The sequence below is a fragment of the Narcine bancroftii genome, chromosome 2 (genome assembly GCF_036971445.1).
Source record: "Narcine bancroftii isolate sNarBan1 chromosome 2, sNarBan1.hap1, whole genome shotgun sequence".
Taxonomy (NCBI): Eukaryota; Metazoa; Chordata; class Chondrichthyes; order Torpediniformes; family Narcinidae; genus Narcine; species Narcine bancroftii.
The window spans coordinates 8,576,258-8,594,748 of NC_091470.1; the positions used below are offsets into that span (position 1 = coordinate 8,576,258).

General features: G+C 49.4%; 1 protein-coding gene across 7 annotated transcripts in view; it reads right to left on the bottom strand.

Annotated features, from left to right (window-relative positions):
• Positions 1–18,491, bottom strand: part of jag2b (jagged canonical Notch ligand 2b) — a 229,531-nt gene that overhangs the window by 40,364 nt on the left and 170,676 nt on the right. For 4 of the 7 annotated variants that reach the window (XM_069915742.1, XM_069915744.1, XM_069915741.1 and 1 more), the window contains exons 7-12: positions 16,603–16,722; positions 15,482–15,595; positions 15,176–15,289; positions 11,744–11,857; positions 9,606–9,652; positions 5,299–5,475 (exon numbers count right to left, since the gene is read on the bottom strand). In XM_069915742.1, the coding sequence (XP_069771843.1) occupies positions 5,299–5,475; positions 9,606–9,652; positions 11,744–11,857; positions 15,176–15,289; positions 15,482–15,595; positions 16,603–16,722 (686 nt within the window). The remainder of the gene's footprint in view (positions 1–5,298; positions 5,476–9,605; positions 9,653–11,743; positions 11,858–15,175; positions 15,290–15,481; positions 15,596–16,602; positions 16,723–18,491) is intronic. The other 3 variants (XM_069915743.1, XM_069915747.1, XM_069915746.1) reach the window with 2 other exon arrangements.

The following is an 18,491-nucleotide window of genomic DNA, read 5'->3' on the forward strand; positions in this document are numbered from 1 at the left end:
TTTTCCCCCCTCTCACCTACCCTGAGAAAAAAGGGTATAACTATTGACCAGTGCCCCAAGAGCTGTTATAATACAACAGACTGAAAGGGTGGGGTGGGGGAAGGTGGGGAAAGGAGGCAACCATAATTTCAAATGAAGGACACAGACCCTGACTGACCACACTGAGGCAAAGGGTGATACCCCTTCTATTTACCTCCCATTGAGATTAGCTAATTCAACTGAGAGTTGGGATGCTACAAAACAGAAAACTAGTACACAAATACATGGCTCATAAATCCAAAAATATTCTTAATCCACAAGACCTCTTCCTATGGACACTGGGACACTCGATCTATTCTTCACTAACCACAGACCTGATCATGGCCATCTTGCTCTGATCCTTTCTGAACCTGCCACAATCTGCTCAATTTGTTTTCAATAAACAATCTTCTGGAGAAACTCAACGAGTCAAGAACACCAGTGGAAAATAAAGACTGATCGATGTTTTTGGTTGGAACCCTTCATCAAGATTGCTGATATAATCCCTCTAAAGCATTTATATCCATGTATCTGAATTAAGATCTTTAAAACATCACAAATGCTCCAACCTTGGATCCCAGGCTTCAGTTTTAACTCTGCTTTTCTCTCTCCACAGATACTACCTGACCGCCAGTTTTTATTTCAGATTTTCAGCAGCTGCAGCAGTTTGACTTTGTTTCCCCAAACGCGCTGGTGAGAGGACATTGGATGTCAAAGTGTCAGGAACCACTGCAACATACAAACACTGTCTGCTGGCTCTAGGCCCTGTACTCACTGGAGTTTAGAAGAATGGTGGGGGGGCGGTGGGGGGCCAAGCTCATGGAAGCCTACTGAATATTGAAAGGGCTGGTTCGAGTGGACGTGGAGAGGTTGTCTTCGGTTGTGGGAGAGTCTAGGATCAGGAGGGCACAGTCTCAGAACAGGGGGCAGTGAATTGTAGAATTCATAGCCACAGATGGTTGTAAAGGCCATGTCATTGCATGGATTTTAAATTGAGGGTAGTAAGTTTTACAAAGCCCCTGTTCAACAGCAGCAAGAATTTTGGAGCATATGTACATTGTACAATGCATATGACAATAAACAGATTATTAATATAACTTTTAAAAAATTTGGACATACAGCACGGTAACAGGCCCTTCTAGCCCATGAGCCAATTAACCTATAACCCCTGAACATTTTAAAGGTTGGGAGGAAAATGGAGCACTGCAAGAAACCCACACAGACTTAGGGAGAGCGTACAAACACCTTATAAACAGCGCTGGATTCGTCATTGGTGTTGTAATAGTAATAACCATGCCATCCATTATTATTAACGATTCATAAGGGTATCAAAGGTCATGGGAGAAAGCAGGAGGATGGGGTTAAATTTAAACAATAACAGGCCATTTCAGCCCACGAGTCCATGCTGCCCCATTTAAACCGGACTGGAGGGGCCTAATGGCCTGTTTCCATGCTGTAATTGTTATGAAAAAAAAAAATTAATCTACATCCCTGGTACGTTTCGAACGGTGGGAGGAAACTAGAGCCCCCGGGGAAAATCCACGTAGACACGGGGAGAAAGTACAAACTCCTTACAGACAGCGCGGGTTTCAAATCCAGGTCCAGTCCCAATTGCTGGTACTGTAAAGGTGTTGCGCTAACTGCTATGCCAACCGTGTCGCAGTGAGGGAAATATATCGGACCTCCAAGGTAGTAATCTCTGGATTGCTGCCGGTGCCATGCGCTAGTGAGGGTAGAAATAGGAGGATGTGGAGGATAAATGTGTGGCTAAAGAGATGGTGCAGGGGGCAAAGGATAAGATTTCTGGATCAATGGGATCTCTTCTGGGGAAGGTCGGACCTGTACAAAAGGGACGGACTCCACTTGAACTGGAGGGGGACCAATGTGCTGGCAAGCAGATTTGCTAGAGCTGTGGGGGAAGGTTTAAACTACTTTGGCAGGAGGGTGGGGAACAGAGTGTGAGTGCAGTGTCATGGCCACCTAGATAGGAATAATAACGATAACAAAGGTAGGATGGAGATTAGGGTAAAAGGTAGAAAAGAGAATATAGGTGAGAGTCATTCTCTGAGATGCATATATTTTAATGCAAGAAGCATAGTGAACAAGGTAGATGAGCTTAGAGCATGGACAGATACCTGGGGTCACGATATTGTGGCAATTAGTGAGACCTGGCTACAGGAGGGGCAGGACTGGCAACTTAATATTCCAGGATACATTTGTTTTAGATGTCATAGATCAGGGGGTAAAAAAGGGGGAGGAGTTGCTCTGCTTGTTAAGGAGGACATTACTGCCATGAGGTGGCAGGATGGTCTGGAGGGATCGTCCAGTGAGGCTGTTTGGGGGAATTGAGGGGTGAAGGAGGCATGAGGGTGCTAATAGGGGTGTATTACAGATCACAAAATGGGTCAAGAAAACTAGAGGAACAAATGTGTAGGGAGATAACGTATATGTGTGAGAATCATAAGGTAGTGATCATGGGAGATTTTAACTTCCCTCACATTGATTGGGATACCCATACAGTTAGAGGGCTGGATGGGGTAGAGTTCGTTAAAAGTGTTCAAGATTGTTTTCTAAATCAATTAGTAGAAGAACCGACTCGGGACGGTGTAATACTAGATCTCCTGTTAGGGAACGAGCTAGGTCAGGTATCGGACATTATTGTTGGAGAAAAAATTGGGTCTAGTGATCATAACTCTGTTAGTTTTAGGGAAGAGCAAGGAGGGGGCTAAATTTGAGGTTCTGGATTGGAGAAGAGCAAATTTCGAAGGAATAAGAAGGGATTTGGGGAGTATTGAGTGGGACAGGATATTTTCAGGTAAGGATGTAAATGAAAAATGGAGGATATTCAAAAAAGAAATTTTGAGGGTACAGAGTAGTTATGTCCCAGTGAGGATCAAAGGAAAGGCTGGAAGTCATAGGGAGGCTTGGTTTTCGAGGAATATTGGAAATTTGGTTAGGAGGAAAAGGGAGGTGTACAAGAGCTATAAAGAGCAGGGAGCTGAGAGTTTGAAGGAGGACTACAAGGAGTGTAGAAGGAATCTTAAGAAAGAAATTAGAAAGACCAAAGAAAGGCATGAAGAGGCTTTGGCAGACAGAGTAAAAATAAATCTAAAGGGTTTCTATAGGTACATTAAAAGTAAAAGATTAGTGAGGGATAAAATTGGACCCCTTGTAGATAGCGAGGGTAGGCTGAGTGAGAAGTCAGAGGAAATGGGGGAAATTTTGAATGATTTCTTTGCCTCGGTATTCACTAGGGAAAAAAATATTGAACCAGTTGAGGTAAAGAAAAATAGTGGGGAGGTAATGAAGCATATAAGGATAACCGAGGAGGTAGTGATGGCTGTGTTGAAAAAGATAAAGGTGGATAAATCTCCGGGACCGGACAAAATATTCCTAAGGACACTCAGGGAGGCTTGTGGACAAATAGTGGGGCCATTAACAGAGATATTTAGGATGTCACTGGCCACGGGGGTAGTGCCAAAGGATTGGAGGGTTGGTTGTGCATGTGGTTCCGCTGTTTAAGAAAGGGTCCAAATGCAAACCTGGGAACTATAGGCCCTTGAGTCTGACGTCTGTGGTGGGCAAGTTGATGGAAAGTGTTCTGAGGGATGGTATTTACAAATATTTGGAGGTACAGGGATTGATAGGGAGTAATCAGCATGGTTTTGTCAGGGGTAGATCATGCTTGACAAACCTGATGGAGTTTTTCGAGGGGGTTACAAAAAAGGTTGTTGAAGGGAAAGCTGTGGATGTTGTCTATTTAGACTTTAGTAAAGCTTTTGACAAAGTTCCCCACAGGAGGTTAGGAAAAAAAGTGGAGGCATTAGGTATAAATAAGGAGGTACTGAAATGGATTCAGCAGTGGTTGGATGGGAGGTGTCAGAGAGTAGTGGTAGAAAATTGTTTGTCCAATTGGAGGCCGGTGACTAGTGGAATTCCTCGGGGATCAGTCCTGGGTCCATTATTGTTTGTTATAATATATTAACGATCTGGAAGTAGGGGTGGAGAATTGGATAAGCAAGTTTGCAGATGATACAAAGATTGGTGGTGTTGTGGATAGTGAGGAAGATTACAGTAGATTAAAAGGTGATTTAGGAAGGCTGGAAGTGTGGGCTGAGAAATGGCTGATGGAATTTAATATAGATAAGTGTGAGGTGTTACATTTTGGAAAGGCAAATCTATATAGGTCATATGCATTAAATGGTAGGCTATTGAGACATGCAGAGCAGCAAAGGGATATAGGAGTTGTGGTAAATAGTACCCTCAAGGCTGATACTCAGGTAGATGGTGTGGTGAAGAAGGCATTTGGAATGTTGGCCTTCATAAATCGGAGTATTGAATTCAAGAGTAGGGAGGTTATGATGAAATTGTACAAGGCATTGGTGAGGCCAAATTTGGAGTACTGTGTACAGTTTTGGTCACCAAATTATAGGAAAGATATAAACAAAATAGAGAGAGTGCAGAGAAGGTTTACGAGAATGTTGACAGGATTTCAAGGTTTGAGTTACAGGGAAAGGTTGTGCAGACTAGGGCTTTTTTCTCTGGAGCGTAGAAGATTGAGGGGGGACTTGATAGAGGTGTTTAAGATTTTAAAAGGGACAGACAGAGTAAACGTGGATAGGCTTTTTCAAGTAAGAGTGGGGGAGATTCAAACTAGAGGGCATGTTTTAAGATTGAAGGGGGAAAATTATAAGGGGAACATGAGGGGAAATTTCTTTACGCAGAGGGTGGTAGGGATGTGGAATGAGCTTCCGAAAGACGTGGTTGAGGCGGGATCATTGGTTACATTTAAGGATAAACATAAACATAAAAGATAGGAGCAGGAGTAGGTCATTCGACCCTTCGAGCCTGCTCCGCCATTCAACGAGATCATGGCTGATCTTAAAGTTCAATACCCCGTCCCCGCCTTCTCTCCGTAACCTTTAATACCCTTATATAGACTGGATCCCCTTATATAGACTGGATAGTTACATGGAGAGGAGAGGACTGGAGGGATATGGACCGGGTGCTGGTCCGTGGGACTAGGAGGGTGGGGATTTGTTACGGCATGGACTAGTAGGGCCGAACTGGCCTGTTCTGTGCTGTAAGTGGTTATATGGTTATATGATTCGAATGGCAGAACCGTCTCGATAGTCTGAAGGGCCTAATTCTGCTCCTATGTCTTACATTATTACTCAGGTGTGAACCAGAGGTGTATCATATGCAGGCTACAACTGATCAGTTGCATTACATATAGTATTCCCCAAACAGCTCATCACCTCTGTCACCAAGAGCTCTCACCTCACAGAAGATCCCCGAATATCCACGGCCACAGTGACACAGGAAACCACCCAGAAGGTCCTGACACTGTCCTTCATTCAGGCATGGCTGACTGACACATTCATTTATTTCAACTTCGCAGTTCCTGCCCACAACCCCTCGTGGACAGATACACTGGTAACCATGCATGCTGTGAGGCTGAAACATTAAAAGGGAAGAGGTTACACAACAGCAATAACTCCTTAAACATTCTTTTACCCACCAATGGCAGCCAAGCCTTCCACTGACAACCCTCTTGAAAACTAAACCCAATTCCCCTAACCAACCTCAAGATCCTGAACATACCAGCATAGTTGAGGTCCTTCAGCCCACAATGTTGTACCACTTTATATAAATTTACTCAACAAATGTACCCTTCCCTCCCTCACATCTATAACCCGTCATTTTTCTTTCATCCATCTACCTATCCAAGCATCTTTTAAATGTCCCTATTACACAAGCCTCCACCAATACCAATGTCAATGCATTCCAGCACCCAACTCTCTCTGTAAAAAAAAAAATTACCCCTGTCGTCTCCCCTAAACTTTCCTTCCTTCATTTTGTATGCATGTCCTCTGGTGTTTGCTACCCTCATCCTAGGATAAAAGGTGCTGGCTGTTCACCCTATCTATAATCTTGTAGATCTCAATTAAGCCATCTCTCATCCTTCTTCACTCCAAAGAGAAAAGCCCCAGCTTTATGGACATGTTTTCCAATCCAGGCATCATCCTGGTAAATCTCCTCTGCACCCTCTCCATAGCTTCCATATCCTTTATGTAATGAGGTGACCAAAACTGAACACAATAATCCCGGTGTGGTCTAACCAGAGTTTGTAGAGCTGCAACATTACCTCATGCCTCTTGAACTCCATCCCCTGACTAATGAAGGCCAATATACCACAGCCCTTCGTAACTCCCCAATCAACCTGCACAACAACATTGAGGGATGTCTGGATGTGCAACTCAAGGTCCCTCTGTTCAGCATCACTTCATACTTATGCGGATTGAACTCCATCTGTCACTTTTCTAACCAACTCCACATCCTGTCTACATCCCGTTGTAATCTACAACAACCTTCCACACTCTCCACAACATCACCAACCTTTGTATCATTTGCAAACTTACTGACACACCCCTCTACTTCTTCATCCAGGTTACTTATAAAAATAACAAAGAGCAGGGGTCCCAGAACAGATCTCTGGGGAACTCCACCAGTCACTGACCACCAGGCAGAATATGTCCCACCTACTACCACCCTCTGCTTCAACAGGCAATCCTCTTGCACCTTGGATCCAGCTTTTTTGTCATCTCTGCTAATTCTGGGGGGCCATCTCACAGCCTCCAATTTGACTCACAATAACCCCGCACCCCGCGCTCTGCCACTCACTGTGCCTCCGCACCCCGCGCTCTGCCACTCACTGTGCCTCCCCACCCCGCGCTCTGCCACTCACTGTGCCTCCCCACCCCGCGCTCTGCCACCCACTGTGCCTCCCCACCCCGCGCTCTGCCACCCACTGTGCCTCCCCACCCCGCGCTCTGCCACCCACTGTGCCTCCCCACCCCGCGCTCTGCCACCCACTGTGCCTCCCCACCCCGCGCTCTGCCACCCACTGTGCCTCCCCACCCCGCGCTCTGCCACCCACTGTGCCTCCCCACCCCGCGCTCTGCCACCCACTGTGCCTCCCCACCCCGCGCTCTGCCACCCACTGTGCCTCCCCACCCCGCGCTCTGCCACCCACTGTGCCTCCCCACCCCGCGCTCTGCCACCCACTGTGCCTCCCCACCCCGCGCTCTGCCACCCACTGTGCCTCCCCACCCCGCGCTCTGCCACCCACTGTGCCTCCCCACCCCGCGCTCTGCCACCCACTGTAACGCCCCACCCCGCGCTCTGCGTCCCACTGTAACGCCCCACCCCGCGCTCTGCGTCCCACTGTAACGCCCCACCCCGCGCTCTGCGTCCCACTGTAACGCCCCACCCCGCGCTCTGCGTCCCACTGTAACGCCCCACCCCGCGCTCTGCGTCCCACTGTAACGCCCCACCCCGCGCTCTGCGTCCCACTGTAACGCCCCACCCCGCGCTCTGCGTCCCACTGTAACCCCCCACCCCGCGCTCTGCGTCCCACTGTAACACCCCACCCCGCTCTCTGCGACCCACTGTGACCCCCACCCCGCGCTCTGCGTCCCACTGTAACGCCCCACCCCGCGCTCTGCGTCCCACTGTAACGCCGCGCTCTGCGTCCCTCTGTAACCCCCCACCCCGCGCTCTGCGTCCCACTGTAACCCCCCACCCCGCGCTCTGCGTCCCACTGTAACCCCCCACCCCGCGCTCTGCGTCCCACTGTAACCCCCCACCCCGCGCTCTGCGTCCCACTGTAACCCCCCACCCCGCGCTCTGCGTCCCACTGTAACCCCCCACCCCGCGCTCTGCGTCCCACTGTAACCCCCCACCCCGCGCTCTGCGTCCCACTGTAACCCCCCACCCCGCGCTCTGCGTCCCACTGTAACCCCCCACCCCGCGCTCTGCGTCCCACTGTAACCCCCCACCCAGCGCTCTGCCACCCACTGTAACCCCCCACCCCGCGCTCTGCGTCCCACTGTAACGCCCCACCCCGCGCTCTGCGTCCCACTGTAACGCCCCACCCCGCGCTCTGCGTCCCACTGTAACGCCCCACCCCGCGCTCTGCGTCCCACTGTAACGCCCCACCCCGCGCTCTGCGTCCCACTGTAACGCCCCAACCCGCGCTCTGCGTCCCACTGTAACGCCCCACCCCGCGCTCTGCGTCCCACTGTAACGCCGCGCTCTGCGTCCCACTGTAACGCCGCGCTCTGCGTCCCACTGTAACCCCCCACCCCGCGCTCTGCGTCCCACTGTAACCCCCCACCCCGCGCTCTGCGTCCCACTGTAACCCCCCACCCCGCGCTCTGCGTCCCACTGTAACCCCCCACCCCGCGCTCTGCGTCCTACTGTAACCCACCACCCCGCGCTCTGCGTCCCACTGTAACCCCCCACCCCGCGCTCTGCGTCCCACTGTAACCCCCCACCCCGCGCTCTGCGTCCCACTGTAACCCCCCACCCCGCGCTCTGCGTCCCACTGTAACCCCCCACCCCGCGCTCTGCGTCCCACTGTAACCCCCCACCCCGCGCTCTGCGTCCCACTGTAACCCCCCACCCCGCGCTCTGCGTCCCACTGTAACCCCCCACCCCGCGCTCTGCGTCCCACTGTAACCCCCCACCCCGCGCTCTGCGCCCCACTGTAACCCCCACCCCGCGCTCTGCGTCCCACTGTAACCCCCACCCCGCGCTCTGCGTCCCACTGTAACCCACCACCCCGCGCTCTGTGTCCCACTGTAACCCCCACCCCGCGCTCTGTGTCCCACTGTAACCCACCACCCCGCGCTCTGTGTCCCACTGTAACCCCCACCCTGCGCTCTGTGTCCCACTGTAACCCCCACCCCGCGCTCTGTGACTCACTGTAACCCCCCACCCCGCGCTCTGCGACCCACTGTAACCCCGCACCCCGCGCTCTGCGTCCCACTGTAACCCCCCACCCCGCGCTCTGCGTCCCACTGTAACCCCCCACCCCGCGCTCTGCGTCCCACTGTAACCCACCACCCCGCGCTCTGCGTCCCACTGTAACCCCCACCCCGCGCTCTGCGTCCCACTGTAACCCCCACCCCGCGCTCTGTGACACACTGTACCTCCGCACCCTACACTCTGTGACTCACTGTACCTCCACACCCTACGCTCTGTGACTCACTGTACCCTTCTCTCTGACTCTGACCTTGCACCCAGCACTTTTGATTTATTATTGTACTACTTCTGTGCTTGAGAGTTTACTTGCCTGGATAGCACACAAAATAAAGCTTTCCACCGTATCTCCGTTTATGTGACAATAAACAATCCAAATCTGGATGATAACTGGACAACCCTGGGCTGGGTCAGACTTCACAGGGAGTTGGAGCCAGACACTTGTTACACCACGGGAAGCGACCTGGTCCTGGCCGCTGCACACGCAAAAGCAACAGGGACCAGCTTGCACGTCTGTTGCTCGAATGGGAACAGGACAAGTTTCAGAGGTTCCTATTTAATCTAAAAGTCCATGAAAATGCCTGTTGACTGACCGTCAATAACAGAAGGGGAGGTCCAACTTTGGCAGCAGGCAAGAACAAATCAAGGATACATTGACTGCAGAGATGAATTAAGGTGAGGAAAATACACACTGGAGGAAGACACAGCTCCTGGACAGTGCACTCCACGTAATTCTCTGTTAAAACAATCTAATTTCGTACCTTGCATGTGGCTCCATTCTGGCATTGTCCATAGCAGTTATCAATATCTACAAAAGTCAACAATTTTAGAATTAGAGTAGAATTCTGTGTACATCCCACAGAGGCGTGGAATCTGGGGTGGTGGTGTTCATAAGCCATTTTTTTACCCATTAGGAATATTAATTTTTTTTAAAATGTAGACGTATAACAGTAACTGGCCCACGAGCCCATTCATCCCAATTACACCCAATTGACCTACAACCCCCGGTACATTTTGAATGGTGGGAGGAAACTAACGCAGACACCAGGAGAACGTACAAACTCCTTACAGACAGTGCAGGATTTGAACCCCGATCTTGATTGCTGGAGCTGTAACAGTGTTGCACTAACTGCTAGGCTAACTGTGCCGCCCTAACTCTGCTCAAAGTTTATGGGTCCCCTTCCCTGTGAGGCAGTCATTTAGTTGGTTTCTTCCATATTTCTCTCCTATCCCCCCTATACACCTTGGGCACCCCCCCCCCCCCATTAAGGATTTCAGTCCTAAATGTGCTGTGACCCTCGTTGAGAATGGTTGTTGTTAATGGCCTTTTAATTATCTAGCTCAAAGATAAACTCCCGATGGCCGGATGTTCCAACTCGCCTCACCATTCCCACTCAGACATGTGTCCCTGGTCTCATCCATTGCCAGGGTAAACTTGAGGAACAACACATTAACCTTAAACCCCACCCCCCCAACTTCTATCTGATTCCACTATTTGCATCCCTTCTTTATGAACTCCAGTTCACAATTTTCTCTCCAAAAAGTTTCACTCTCTCCCAGTGCTCTTCCTCTACCTGTCTCTCCACCCCCTCTCCCTCCCAACTTTCTCATCCAATATCTTGGCCTCTCCCCTGCTTCCTCCCTCCTCCCCCCACCCCCCCAACTATATGCAGTAAAACCCTTAGTAACCGCACCCATGGGAATTGGTAGATGCTGGACGTGTATTTTCCGGTTGCTTGAGATTGAGTGGATAGGCAAACCGTCAGCAAGGTGTGCCAATTTTAAACCTGTATTTTTTTAACCTTTTTATTTTCCTTTTTTTTGCTGGTTACTTAAATTCTGGATAACAGGATTTTTGCTGTCCTTGATACCTCTCTTTTCTACTTTACTCTGGATGAAGGGTCCTGACCCGAATTATTGACTGAGTCCCACCAGCTTCTCTTTGCTCACCCTTTGATTACTCTCTCACGACCACACGTTGAACAGCACTGACCAAAATACCCATGAATGTGCTGGGGATTATTCCCACCTGCCTTGTTGCAAAGCAGGATATAAATGCAAGAGTGGGAGAATCCCAATGTCCCCCTTCACCCTGCCTTTACCGCTCTCCTCCCAGCACCAAAGTACCTGGAAATTTCAGGCAACTGCAGTAGCCTGGACCTCCAGGTCATCTGAGATTGGGTGACATAGTACAGAAGTGGGCAACAAGCTGGAGTCCAAAGGAGTCTCTTGAAAAGAAGCCCTCTTGTGTGCCTCAAAGTTTCTGCAGTGGTTTCTCTTTTCTGCTCCCAACCTTCAGAGAACCTAGTTCATCAACTGCCTGGAACCTTGTGCATTGAGAAGCCAGTTCCAGATTCCCCGCAAGGTCAAACCATTGAGTGATACTGAAATACGGTTGGAATGCTGTCGTCCTTCATGATACAAGTACCTGCACTTCAATGGCTGTTGCTCTCTTCACTTGCCTATCCCGACAGGACTCACTAACCCACCACTTAGAAGGGGGAATAATCGTAGCCCTTGCCAACAAGAGCCAAACCTCGTGACTGAGTGCCCCACCCAGGATCGGAGACTTGAGGCACGGAGATGAGAGGGGATATAACTCAGCTTTCGATTTGCTCTTTGTAAAAGACTAGTTTTGTTAAAATTTAGACATACAGCACAGTAACATGCCCTTTTGACCCACAAACCCATGCAGCCCAAATACTCAATTTAACCTACAACTTCCAGTACGTTTTGAAAGGTGAGGAAACCTATGCACAGACAGGAAGAACGTACGAACTCTTTGCAGATAGCATTGGATTCAAATCCGGGTCGCTGGCGCTATAATAGCATCGCGCTAACCGCGGCGCCCTAAACAGAAACTCTACACGCACACAAAAATCAAAAGCAGAATACTGACGGAGGTCACAGTTCTGTCCAGACCATCCCGGGAGGCAGTCACAGTAATATCCACCAACCAAATTTCTGCAAGTGTAAGAATTAACGCAAGGCTCCACCTCACATTCATTAGCATCTGTGAAAGGAGAAAGGAGAGAAAGAACGCAGGAGGGAGAAAAAGAGATAGTGAGCAACCATACCTTAAAAAGCATGTACCGGAGTAGCTGGAGAAAGACCCAACACACATGCTTTGACAAAAGCCCCAATTTATCAAGTTACACCACAAAAAAAATAATGCAGCCTCCAGGATATGAAGCCATTTTCAGCATCTTTCATTGAACCCCTGCTTCATTCCGTTTGCTTAAGCATCCAACTTTCATCCCTCAAAGCAGATTCATGACTTTCTGGGAGAAGCAGTTCATCCTCATGTCTTAAATCTACTCCCCCGAATCTGGAGACTACGTCCCTTAGTTCTGGTCTCACCTCCCAATGGACTCAGCCTCACCACTTCTGTCTTATCAATTCCTTTCACAATTTGTAAGTCTCTACAAACTACCCCCCACCCCCACTAAACTCCAATGAATATGGTGCCAGGCTACTCAATCTCTCAAGGTGGGATCAGTAAGAGTATACATCTCCAAACATCAGATCTATTACTGTGGGCTCAAAGCACAAGGAACTGGACACTAGTGCCTCAGATTAGAAAGTAGGGGGGTGGGTGTGTGTCTTATATCCCTCAACTTCATTGGCCCATGATAATCCATCGAGCGCAGTGTTGAAAACTTGCTCTGCTCTTGTAAGAGAGAGTTTTCATTTTGAGGAAAGCTCCGACGCTTCCAAAATCGATGCATTGAGAAAGTGGTTCTCACTGTCTCCATTGAACAGGCCAAGTCTAGCCATGTTTACAAAAGTCAGAATGACATTGTGCTCTAAAGAGCCTGCACTGGCGGCAATGGTTCTGTGATCTAACATCATGGGCCGAAGGGCCTATACTGGGTGTAATAATCCAGCTTCCAACAATGTGGGCATAAGGGCCTATGCTAGGTGTAATGATCCAGCTTCCAACAATGTGGGATGAAGGGTCTATACTAGGTGTAATGATCCAGCTTCCAACAATGTGGGCATAAGGGCCTATACTGGGTGTAATGATCCAGCTTCCAACAATGTGGGACGAAGGGCCTGTACTGGGTGTAATAATCCAGCTTCCAACAATGTGGGCATAAGGGCCTATGCTAGGTGTAATGATCCAGCTTCCAACAATGTGGGATGAAGGGTCTATACTGGGTGTAATAATCCAGCTTCCAACAATGTGGGCATAAGGGCCTATACTAGGTGTAATGATCCAGCTTCCAACAATGTGGGATGAAGGGTCTATACTAGGTGTAATGATCCAGCTTCCAACAATGTGGGACGAAGGGCCTGTACTGGGTGTAATGTTCCAGCTTCTAACAATGTGGGCCGAAGGGCCTATTCTGGGTGTAATGTTCCAGCTTCTAACAATGTGGGCCGAAGGGCCTATACTGGGTGTAATATTTCAGCTTCTAACAATGTGGGCCGAAGGGCCTATACTGGGTGTAATGTTCCAGCTTCCAACAATGTGGGCCGAAGGACCTATACTGGGTGTAATGTTCCAGCTTCCAACAATGTGGGCCGAAGGGCCTATTCTGGGTGTAATATTCCAGCTTCTAACATCATGGGCCAAGGGCCTGTACTGGGTGTAATGTTCCAGCTTCTAACAATGTGGGCCGAAGGGCCTGTACAGGGTGTAATGTTCCAGCTTCCAACAATGTGGGCCAAGGGCCTGTATTGGGTGTAATGTTCCAGCTTCTAACATCTTGGGCCAAGGGCCTATACTGGGTGTAACGTTCCAGCTTCCAACAATATGGGCCGAAGGGCCTATACTGGGTGTAATGTTCCAGCTTCCAACAATGTGGGATGAAGGGTCTATACTGGGTGTAATGTTCCAGCTTCCAACAATGTGGGCCGAAGGACCTATACTGGGTGTAATGTTCCAGCTTCCAACAATGTGGGCCGAAGGACCTATACTGGGTGTAATGTTCCAGCTTCCAACAATGTGGGCTGAAAGGGCCTGTACTGGGTGTAATGTTCTATGTTTCAAGTGCATCAATTCTGGGACTTGCTCAAATTTCTGTATGTCCACCCATTATTCCTAAGAGGTGCAGGGGCCAAGGTGCTAAATGCAGAACAAATCAAACTTGGAAAACCGTCACAAAGAAGATCTGCTGGGACTACCAGGGGGAGTGGGGGCGGAGGGGGGGGTGAGTGGGGGCAGCTAGTGGAGAAGAGCTGTGGGGACTGCCTGGAGGAGGGGGAAAGCTGCTGGGATTGATGGACCTGGCAGGGAAAGAGGTTGAGCCTGACAGGGGTGACATTGGGACTGACAGAGGGGAAGGGGGGGTGGGGAAATGCTGCTGGGACTGCCATGGGAGGAGCTACTGGATCCTGACAAGTGAACTGCTGGGGCTGACACTGGGTGGAGTAGGGGGAGCTGCTGGAACTGATGGGGGAGAAGAGCTGTTGGGACTGCCTGGAGGAGGGGGCAAGCTGCTGGGACTGATGTTGCTGGGACTGATGGGCCTGACGGGGGAAGCGGTTGGGCCTGATGGGGGTGACATTGAGACTGACGGGGAATGTGGGGAGAGATGCTGGGACTGCCCTGGAAGGAGCTGCTGGATCCTGACAAGTGAACTGCTGGGACTGACACAGGGGGAGCTGTTGGGACTGACACGGCGAGAGCATAGTTCTGGAATGCTACATGCAGACTGCAGGACTCTGAAGTCTAACACGTCTCCGCCCTGAGTAAACACTCGAAATTTATGAAGGGTTAGGTGACAGCTCATGGATATTTTTACATACTCCTATCTAAACCACTTTACCAGTTACCACAACAGATTATACATTTCCCCCACATGCAGCCATCACCACAATTAAAAACAGGAAATAGAAATTAAGGCCTCAGGAAAGAAAATTATTTCCACCACCAATAGGACACCCGAATTAAGCAGTGCCAATGACATGGAGGAAGAAGCTGGCCTATGCAGGTACCCCACCACCCCATCACCCCGGATCCTGAAGGCTGGTACCTCCCCACCTCACCATCCCGGAGGTGAAGGCTGGTCTGTCTAGGCACTTCCTGTCCCACTGTTCTGGAGGTGGAGGCTGGAACCTCCCTGCCCCACCATCCCGGAGGTGTGCAGGCTACCTCCTTGCCCCACTGTGTCGGAGGTGGAAGCAGAAGGCTACAAGGACCATAGAACAGAGTTGAGCAACTGCAGTTCGGCCTGTCATTCACTGAGATGTGTACTTCCACACCATTTCACTACCCTGCAAAAATGATTCTGCAGCCACAGGCCTTGCTGGCAAGAGGCAGTCTGTAATCTGATTATCTCGTCTAAAGCCCTTTACCAACCAAATACTACTTGAAGCTCCTTACCCAGCTGGCAGGTCTTCCCAATCCACTGCCCTGGGCAGATACACTCAAACCCATTAACGCGATCGATGCAAGTTCCACCGTTTGCACATGGATGTGATACACAGTCATTTATATCTGTAAAGATACACAGTTAATCAGAGAGAGAGAGAGAGAGAGACAGACAGACAGACAGACAGACAGAAACTAGAAACAGAGCAAAGAGAAACAGAAACAGAGAGAGAGTCAGAGGGGCAGAAAGAGAGAGGCAGACAGAAGCAGTGAGAGAAAGTCAGAGTTCCATCATGGAACGTAACTGAGCCAACCTACCAATGGCACAGGTTGTCCCACTCCAACCCGAAGGGCATTGGCACTCAAACCCAGTTGGTATCTCGTGGCAGGTGCCTCCATTTGCACAAGGGTTGGATACACAAGCATGCTCGGCTGAAACAAAAGAGGCCAGTGAGACAGCATTAGAGGGCAAATCTGAGCAGGAACATTACTGCATCTCCCTCATCACTCCCACCTGAACCATCCACAACACAGGAGCAAGAGAGACGACTTCCAACAAACCTGACCAAAAATGTCTTCTCAATACAAGACTTTCACAGACTAAATCCCTTACAAGAGTGATTATAATAAGCTGGAAATCTGGGTCCAGAGATATGACAGAGGAGGCAATGCAAGTTGAGAAGAGCTGCTCATTCACAGCTCAGAGGGTTGCCACTGTTCCAATCGTATTATTTTCTGCTCTTTGACCAGATGCCAAAATTCAAGTCTCAAAACCTCCTTGAAACAAAATGCAATGTCCCTGTCCACAACCGCTCAATGTAGAGGAAGAGGAGGTTTCAGGATGGCAATGAGAGCAGGGGCACTTGGTGTAAGCAATAGACTGTCTGACAAACTATTCTCCCACCATCCCCGCTGGTTGGATCCTGGCCTCGTCAGTCACCTCAGAAGCAGAGAAGAAACAAGTCATCTTCAATCCTGAGGACTGGATAAGACGATTCTTTGCATCTTCTCCCCACTGTCTTTTTCAATATTCACCCACTCCTTTTTCACATTGTGTCTGTGTGGTAGCCCTTCAGTGTGAAAAGATAGAGATACAGCACAGTCACATGAGCCCACACTGTCCAAATACTTCCTCGTAACCAATTAACCTACAAACCCCGTACATCTTTGGAACATGGAAAGAAACCCACGTGGGCAAGAGTGTTGGAATAAAAGCTAAGAAAACCGTGCGGCCCGAATCAAATTCAGATAACTTCCATTAAAGTTCCATCCTATCTGGCCTTCCAAGATAGAAATACTACCTTGCTCCAAAGGACAGACTTGCCACTGGGTGCCTTGTCCAACAGAATTATGCCTCTGGATTAAGTTGCAGTACTGAACCAAAATTTGTTTCAGGAAGCAACAGATCTGCTCTCATAGAGATGGGATGCTGTGCTTACCGATCTCACAGGTCTTGCCAGAATATCCTTCAGGACAGGCACATTGGTACTCATCAGGTTCTGTGTTCATGCAGGTTCCTCCGTTGATGCACGGATGGTGTGTTCCACAGTAGTTCAAGTCTTTGAGAGTGAAGAGGATTGGTTTGAGTTAAAGGGTGAACACATCAAGGCTGCCCCTGAGGCAGAGATACCAGACATTCAGCCAGGTCTGTGAACAAGTGTTGACTTGTCACTGTCCCAGGACAAGAAAGGCTCATTAATTATTGACTGGCCAGGTGCATAGTTCAACCTGCACAAAGACTAAAATATGGTGCTTTTAAACCAAACGCCATCCTTAACTGTTGAAGGTATTCTTAATAGTGAAATACGAAAGTCTGCAGATGGTGCGATTTTACTAAAAACACAGAAATGCTGGAGGAACACAGCAGGTCTCGCAGCATCCATAGGAGGTAAAGGTACGAGAAAAAAGTAGGCAGCCACCTGAAATAAAAGGCTGGGGAGAAAGGAAGGACGGGCAGGTGGAGGAGTACAGACCAACAGACAAAAGGTGTTAATTGGATATTGATAGGACAGGAGAGAGAAAAGGTGAGAATTGATGGGGGGAGCTCTTTGAATGCAGAGCTAGAGGAAAGGAGACAGAGGGATAAATGAGATGGCTAACGGAAAGCGGAGAAATTGATGTTAACGCCATCCAGTTGGAGGGTGCCCAGACAGAATATGAGGTGTTGTTCCTCCAATTTGCAGGTGGTCTCAGTCTGACAGAAATGTACACAGGAATGGGGTGGGGAACTGAAATGGGTGGCCACGCTATTGCGGTAGACTGAGCCAAGATGCTCAACAAAGCGATCTCCCAGTCCATGCCCACTCTATCCGATGTAGAGGAGACCACAATGGGAGCATCGGATGCAGTAGACGACCCCTACATATTCACAAGTGAAGTGTTGCTTCACTTAGAAGGCGGGTTTGGGGCCCTGAATGGTGGTGAGGGAGGAGGTGTGGATACAAATGGAGTATCTCCTGCAGTCACAGCGGTGGGTGTCAAGGGGACAATTGGTGGGAAGGGAAGAGTGCACAAGGGAGTCACGGAGGGAGGACTTCCTGTGAAAGGTGGAGAGGGGAAGAGAAGACATGTCTAATGGTGGGATCATGTAGTAGGTGATAAAACTGGTGGAGGATGTAGAGAATGGTGGGCTTGAGGGTGAGGACAAGGTATTTTAATACAGTATCCAAACCAGCAGAAGATGGCCAATGTCGATAAAAAGCATTTGGGGTCAACCCAAAAAGCTTCTCAGATTCTAAGCCCGAGATTAACTAGCAACACGAACAAAAATTCAAAACCAGACTCAAATACAGTTTACTTTAAGGGCAACAGAAATGGGGAGAACACTGGTGATGGTGACCATGGCAGCAGACCAATCGAGGGACTCAGTGGCTGAAGGATCCGCACAGGCTGCAGGCGGTCAGCCACACGGTCGAAGGACTCACGGAACCAGGATTGGAGAGGGTGCTGAGGGCAAGAAGGGCCTCGGACTCTGCAGGCTTCCTGATCACATCTGAGACTTGGATCTGGAGCTCAGGATGCTGACGGATCGAACAGGAGTCTGTGGGGCTCCAGAAACTGCAGGAGCGTTGGAGGCAAATCCAAGGACACTCGCGACTCTGAAGGGATTCTCTTTTGCTTCTCTTTCTCTCTTATTATAAGGGCAACCGGGCAATGCTCATTGCAATAATTTGTCTGCCTTACAGCAGGCAAAATAAAAAATTTTGTAATATTACATTTTCTGTATTATTACATGACAATAAACAAATCTTGAAGCTGAATTCCACCACTTCTTCTGGCAGAGGGTTCCAAATTTAAATGAATCGCTGTAAGATCTCAACAGGCCAGA